This window comes from Mollisia scopiformis (assembly GCF_001500285.1).
Source record: "Mollisia scopiformis unplaced genomic scaffold LY89scaffold_50, whole genome shotgun sequence".
Lineage (NCBI taxonomy): Eukaryota > Fungi > Ascomycota > Leotiomycetes > Helotiales > Mollisiaceae > Mollisia > Mollisia scopiformis.
The window spans coordinates 10,683-17,747 of record NW_017263630.1 but is presented as its reverse complement, the minus strand read 5'-3'; the positions used below and the strand labels follow the sequence as shown (position 1 = coordinate 17,747).

At 51.6% G+C, this 7,065-nt stretch overlaps 2 protein-coding genes across 2 annotated transcripts; both read right to left on the bottom strand.

The window, feature by feature from the left end:
* Positions 1-1,651: 1,651 nt before the first annotated feature.
* Positions 1,652-2,170, bottom strand: LY89DRAFT_603730 (uncharacterized protein; the record flags this gene model as incomplete). The annotated part of the gene is made up of 1 exon (XM_018210323.1): positions 1,652-2,170. A coding segment is annotated over one exon (519 nt), but the record flags the coding sequence as incomplete, so codon positions are not given.
* A 509-nt stretch (positions 2,171-2,679) lies between these two features.
* On the bottom strand, positions 2,680-5,892 carry LY89DRAFT_436695 (uncharacterized protein). Its single transcript, XM_018207516.1, has 2 exons — positions 5,241-5,892; positions 2,680-5,190 (listed from the first exon to the last, which is right to left on the bottom strand). Exons 1-2 carry the CDS (start codon positions 5,714-5,716, stop codon positions 2,946-2,948), a joined length of 2,721 nt encoding a protein of 906 aa, XP_018060535.1. The 5' UTR covers positions 5,717-5,892; the 3' UTR covers positions 2,680-2,945.
* Positions 5,893-7,065: the final 1,173 nt, after the last annotated feature.

Below are 7,065 nucleotides of genomic sequence, written 5' to 3'. Positions count from 1 at the left end.
TTGGGTCACGTGATTGTTTCAGTTAGTGTTTGAGGATCCAGCTTATCTGTCCTCAACACTCTTCCACTCTCTTAGTTCTTTGTCTATTATTCACAGATTAGTATGTACGTCTTGATTCCATAGTCCAGAGTGCGTGCTGTCACAAGCCGAACCCAAGATGCGGGCTCCCTATCAGATGAATGGTGCGTATATCATAGGAATAATGTGGGCAGATAAGGGTAGTATTGATAAGTCTGAAGAATCTATATAGGCATCAGAGTAGCCCTTGAACTAGTCCTAATCTATATATAAGAAATTTGCTTATTTGACTTAGAAATCTTGTCTCGAAAGCCTTATTACTTAGTGGTATTCTTGTTCTTGTCAAAGCAAGCAATACTATTCTGCCTAAACGGCTTCTGGATCCAGGCTGTAGCAATATTACTACGATCTGTGGTCAAGCATGTATCGCCGTTTCTCCATTGCCGGACTGCTATAATAAAGCTTTTCTAGCAAATACAACTGGCTTTACCTCGGGCACTACGATGATTAAGGATACAAGTGGCATTATTACACCTTTTAGCTCATCCCAAAGCGCTCTACATATTCGGAGCTTTTCATACGTATTTCCTATGGTCGAGTTTCAAGTTTGTCCCCCTATTCAGTTTAGCTTCTACGATATAGAAGGGAAAGATACCGGGTTTACGTTCATTATACCGGGGCAGAATTTCAGTCCCTGTGTTAGTTTTGCCATCGAAGTAGCAAGTTATAGCGGGATTACTCTGTGGAATGAGACCATTCCCTTGGACCTCTTACTGATGGGTAATATTGAGGCGAAATAGAGGAATAATGGAAATCACTCACCCAGCGAACGACGCAAGAAGCTGTGAGATAGTCTGTAGTCGTCGCAAAGTATGATGTTGTCGGAGTAAGTGGATGATAACGCGAAGAAGCATTGTATTGTCTCGATATACTTTGATACAAAATAGCCCAGATCCACCATCGAGTGGGTACGACTGGTCAATAGGACCGTTCAATAGAATGCTCGCCTCAAATCATCTCTCTTAACCTCATGCGTCCATGCCGTATCTCCCATATCATCTCAAGTGGACCCACCAATCCGGGTTGAGCGCGGTCGACCTCTGGCCTTTCTCGCCGTCTCACCACCCCGTGTCTTCAATTTACGAACAACCGCCACTTTCCCTTCAACCTTTAGGCGCTCGTCACGGGAACCCACTGCTACAGTTCCGCGAGATATGCGCCTGGCCTGCTGTGGTTGGGAATTACTAGCGACTGTCGAGCTGACCTGGACCGAGACCACCGCCGTCCCGAGACTCAGTTCCAGGACACTGCTTGGATCGTCACTACCGAGTTGCTCGTGGATTGCCTTTCGTCTTTTCCTGCTTCTTGTCCCTGGGCCGTCCGTCTCGCCAGCCACCTTCGTCTCTGTCTTCAACTGTGGTTCCCGGGTATCTGTGGGGAGCTTGCGTTTTTTGCTTCGTGTTGTCCGTGAGTTGTCGCTCTTGCCAACCACCACCTCCTCGGTCTCATCTATCCGCCTGTGTTCCACGTGTAGCTCAAATGGCTGGGCGAACCCACAGTCCATAAGCAATCTCTTTGTGGCTTCAGCATACCTGGACAAGACAGCTGCCGCGTCGTCACCGTTGCCGGGCTGCTATTGACCATGGCCATATTCGTCCTCCCACTGACTGCGTATTGCCTGCTCAAAATCAGGCCTGGCTGTCCACCCGGCGGCCACCCCCATCCTCTCAAACTCGCGCTGTTGTTCCTCGAGATATTCGGAGAACCCGACCGTCTGCCGCCTATTGCCCAGCTGCCATTTGCGAAATTCTTCCCAGCGGCGCAGCTGCCTGGAGAACACCTGCCAGTCCTCTGGATTCGACGTACCCGGATATCTCGCCCACGGCCGTAGTAAGTCGTGGTATGCATCTGTATTCGTCAAGACTTGTAGGAGAAGGTTGATGGGGAACAGCGGCCTGCAACCGTCATCGAGTAGAGCTTGGTTGCACTTGGTCTCGTACTCTTGCATGGCGTTCTCGGGAGGTTCGACAGTCGATGATCTGGAGGGGCTTGGATACTGGGTCTGCTGTATTGGCGAGCCTCTGTCGGAGGATATTTGGGCCAACAGTGCAGCGAGGTCGGCGGCATCAACTGAGGGGTCTATGGTTTTCTGTACGGCCGGCCTGATTGAGTTTTAGTTAGTTGTGGCAGTATTGGCATCGCAAATGGCAAATCTTATCAACTCACAGCAGCTTTGCGGCAAGCAGGCCCCTCTTGGCTTGCGACACATCCTCCCAGTCTACGATGTTCGAGATGTTCCATGTGCCGTCTCCGTGAGTGATATTCGGCTGCACAAACTGGACGAGTTCACGTTGGGTGAGACGGAAGATTTGGTCCACTGAAAGCTGTGTCGTCATGGCTTGCTTGTTCGTGCGCAGACCGTTGTCGTGGAATGGTGTTGTCAAAAAATGTTGGAGAGCAACGGGGTGACGCGAACCGCACGGGGGAACCGATATGCTCCTTCCACATGATCACAGCCGAACCCAATATGCGGGCTCCCTCCCTCCCTGCATCCAAATCGGCCGTGCCCCATGCCTTGCCTCCATGCCATTCCATTCCATTATGCCCATACGCCGCTGCCGCCGACGCCTGCTCACCATCCTGAAAATCATGCGGAAGTTGAATTCTCGATTTTTCGAGGAGTGCTGGGGTCACTCGACGCCGTGACAGACACCATCCGTAATAAGAAGCTTGGAGGCAGCCGACGCCTGCTCTCTCTCGCTCGCTCTTCAATAAAATCATGTCCCGCCATCTTCGTCGACGAAAGCGCTCTTCGCTCGTGCTTCCTCCTCTTGAGCAGCCATCCACTAGTGAGTAATCCTCGTTAGCTGTTGCTCGGTTGTTGCATTGACAAAGCGAGGGCAGGCAGGCGACGAGGGCATTTCTCATCAGACGTTGCTTACTGAAGGTAACTGGTGGCTGTCTTCCTCAGGACTGGTAGACATGACCATGACCCGGTGAGGTGGTCGTCTTTTGGGGAGACGAGGAGGGACTTTCGGTGGTTCTGGTTCTGGCTCTGGCTCTGGTTCGGGCTCTGGTTCGGGCTCGGAAGCGGTCGTCGTCTGACTTGTGGTAGGATCAAAATCCTCGGCGTTCTCGTCACCGTCATCCACCCACGGTGGGAGGTAGCTGGGTGTGTGTTCACTCATCGGCGTACGAGGTTCCCAGTCGCCGGAAGGTGCTGCCACGACGAGGAGACCGTCATCTTGAGCATCCTCCAACACTTTCTCGGCTTCTCGGCTTCGGCGCTTGGGCAGGGGTGGTGGAACTGGCTGAGAAGACGGAGCTGTTGAATCGGGGGCCTCACTCGGACCCGGGGGCTTGAATGGAAAGGAGGGGGGAGGGGGAGGTATTGGCTTTCGCTTGGGAACAGCGATAGGAGCGGTTTTGGTTGCCTTGGAAGGCCGCGGGAGCGGCACACCGGGAGGGGGAAGTGGTTGCCCACGTCCCATCACAAGAGGCCGTGATGGGACTTCTTCTTCTTCGGTCGTTCCACCGGATTTTCGTTCGCCATGCCGTTGGAGTGCATTCCAACCCCATTTTTTGGCGGTTGCAGCTGCATTGCTGACGGCGGCCAAAGACAAGCGCTTGTTTTCGGAAGCAACCGACTTCCCAGATGACGATGATGAGTTCTCTCGCCTGGGGTCACGTCCGAGAGAATGATTGAGTGACGGTTGGGGAGGCAATTCCTCCTGGGTATCCTTTTCTGTTTCCGACGTCGCCGACTCTCTCGACGATATCGAGGATTGGCTGCCTGGTTTATCCATTCTCGAAGGTACAGAGGGCGAGCCGACAGGAGTTGAGGTAGGGGAAGCAGTCTGGGACAGCGCTGAGATGGCGGCCATTGCATGACTGTGCTCGGGCGGTGTAGAGCTTTTGAAGGCATCCGCATTGGTGATATCAGTGCTGACAATAGGTGTAGATGACCCTGGGGAGCCGATCAGATTGATCGAGGATTTAGCGACTTTGCGAGCATAAGCCGTCCTGGGTGGAGGAGTTGCATCGATCAGGGGTGCGGTAATACTCCTCTCAACCGGGGGTAGACCCATGGTTGCCTCTTCGTTCTCTGCTTCGAGATGCTCTACTTCATCGACGCCGCCACCCTGCGCTACCACATTTTCGGGTTCCAAAGGCACTGGCATGGTACCCTGATCTGCCCAAGTGCCCCCTCTCCATGTCTTATGCTCCGTATTGTAGAAAGGAGCATCATCCCAATTTGGGACCACGAGACTTTCCGCCACAACCTCCTTGATGCGATTCTCGATCTGCCGTAAGATCAGAGTATAAGTGATCTGTCGAGCACTGATGATTGGTTCTATGGTCATGTCAATCTTTGGCATACTCGAAAAGGTGAACCAGATCCGATTCGAAGGTGGTGGCTTGATGCGAATCATGACATGACCTTCGACCCTCTTCACAACAACGGCCAAAAGAAGATTAACTTCTCTCGCCTTGAAACGTGAGCCGAGCTCTATACGGGCTGTGGTTGCAACTTCGAGTCGGAAGTTTCCAGAGTATCGAATATCGGCTTCCACAACTAGCTCCCCGTCCACTGTCAAGTCCTTCAGACGAGGATTGGTGATGACTGGAGCGGCTTCTCCCATGTCTACATTCCTCAATGAGATCTTGGAGAGGAAAGAAGGCACTTTGACTCTCGAGATCTTCTTGGTGATCTTTGCTCTGATCAAATTCTCGACCTCGGATGTCTTGTAAAGTGCCAAGAATATTCTGCCTATGACTGCATTCATCCACCTCGTTTGCAGATGCTCCTCGGACGAGTGTAGCTTTTGGACCAAGGTTATAATGTCCTTCACGTCGTAGTGTAGTGGGATTGGAGGATTGTATGCCGCTTCCGCCTTTCTTTCCTGGTTTCGTAACAGGGCAAAATAGAAATCTTCTTTCTCTGAGCAGTTCTCGGAGAAGAGGAAGAACGGCTTCGATGCCTTTCCGTCTGGAGCCATTTCTCCCGCATCCGTCCTTCTCGACAGGCAAAGCGAATTCCGCTTGATGAAAAGCTCTCCCTCTGGTGTCTCGTCTCCGCCCGAATATATTGCGACCTTGTGATGGGCCAAGCTAACCACATGCCGGACTTCGATCTGCTCGTCATCGTCAAAGAGCATAAGGTGCCCATGTCTGCAGACTTTCAGCATTTGATTGATATCGATCGTAACTCTGCAACTTACCTCAGAACGACATAGAAGACATTGTTACCTCTCTTTGGTGGCTTGCCATTCCCTTTGTTCTCGATTGGGCTATTGGATGGTTTTCTCTCGAAGATGCTTCTATACATGCTCTGGTACACACTGGGGCTCGGCGCAGAGACGGTCGTAGAGCCTAGGGGTGTGACTCTCTCGGGTGGTTTGCCGTTCAAGCCCCTCTCTGTGTATTCTCTGCTCACCGCGAACCAACCCGCGAACACCTCGGACTCGTGGCCATCTCGTGGCTGATGTTTCTCCCCCAGCGTCTGCTGTGCACGCTTGATAGCATCGACATCGTCTCCAGGTTGTACAATCGACTCGGCTCTGTCGTCTCGGTCGGTCGTGTTGTTGAGGATTGGAAAGGTGAGGTAAGCATGCACAAGAATGGCAGCAATGAGCAGTGGAATGAACGTCAAGCCACCCAGGACGTAGATGAAGAGGAAAGCTAGCAATGCCCCCATCGTAACATTGGAGCACCGAGGAGGAGCACGGCGGTGCAGTTATCCGCACAAGAGCGCAAGAAAGGTGATGGATGATAAGGCCAGCTGGAGCGACGAAGGAAGCTTCAACCTTTGAGGCTGTAGTTCGAGATTGATGATCATTGCAAGCATGCGGCCGCCCGCCCGCCCGCTTCTCGACTAAAACCGGAGAGATAGACGCCCGTCCAAGTCCAACGCCCAACTATTATTAACAAGCCATGATGCCGGCAGCCACTTACATCAAATTAGCTGCTACTCAGCATTAACTTATGCTATTTGTTAATTAAAGCTTCGAAGCTTAATATTTATTAATATATATAAACTAGAAGCACGCGCCAAAATAGGGCGTTAACCACGAGTTTAAAAATTAAAATTATAAATTATGATTTTAATCACAAGTCAAAGCATGTTAATTAAAAATCTTTAAGCGCTACTCTAGTATTTTCTTCAAACTCTGCTTTTACTTCAAATCCTGGGCGCCATTTTACTACTCGTGATTATACTTTATTTTTGTGACAGACCAGATCAGATTGAGATGTAAGAGGTGATCCATTCTTAGAATACTAAGGTGAAGAGCTGAGGACAGCTCTCAGGAGTGCTTATATACAGGATTCTGCCAGGCGGTGAGTTGTCACGTGATAGGACTGAAACCAGCACTGTGACAATTTTTAGACAAGGGCCTCGTTGCCCCCGCGAGTTGGGGGCTCCGGGGGAGCCTCAAAATCCCTTACCCCGTTTTGGGTGCCCCGCGATAAATCCCCCAATGGGTGGCCCCAAATAGGGCCTTATTTTAAACGAGGGCCCCGTTGCCCCTGCGGGTTGGGGGCTTTGGTGGAGCCTCAAAACTCTCTACCCCGCTTCGAATGCCCCGCGAGCCCCAAATGGGGCTTTATTTTTAAACGAGGGCCTCGTTGCCCCCGCGGGTTGGGGGCTCCGGGGGAGCCTCAAAACCCCCCACCCCGCTTTGGGTGCCCCGCGATAAAGGCCCCAACGGGGGCCCCATTTCTGGGGGCCCCGCGGGTGCCAGGGATTTTTGAGCAGCCTATGAGCGCCACTCTAATACTCACTTTAAACTCTGCTCTCACCTCAAATCCTGGGCGCCACTCTAGTACTCACCTCAAGTTCTGCTGTCACTTCAAAGCCGCTGCCACTCCAGTACTCACTTTAAACTCAAAAGCTGATAAATTTTGATAAATTCTGATAAATAATTTGATGAAGGAGTGAGGAGGTGAGGAGGTGAGAGAGTGAGAGAGTGAGAGAGTGAGAGAGTGAGAGAGTGAGAGAGTGAGAGAGTGAGAGAGTGAGAGAGTGAGAGAGTGAGAGAGTGAGAG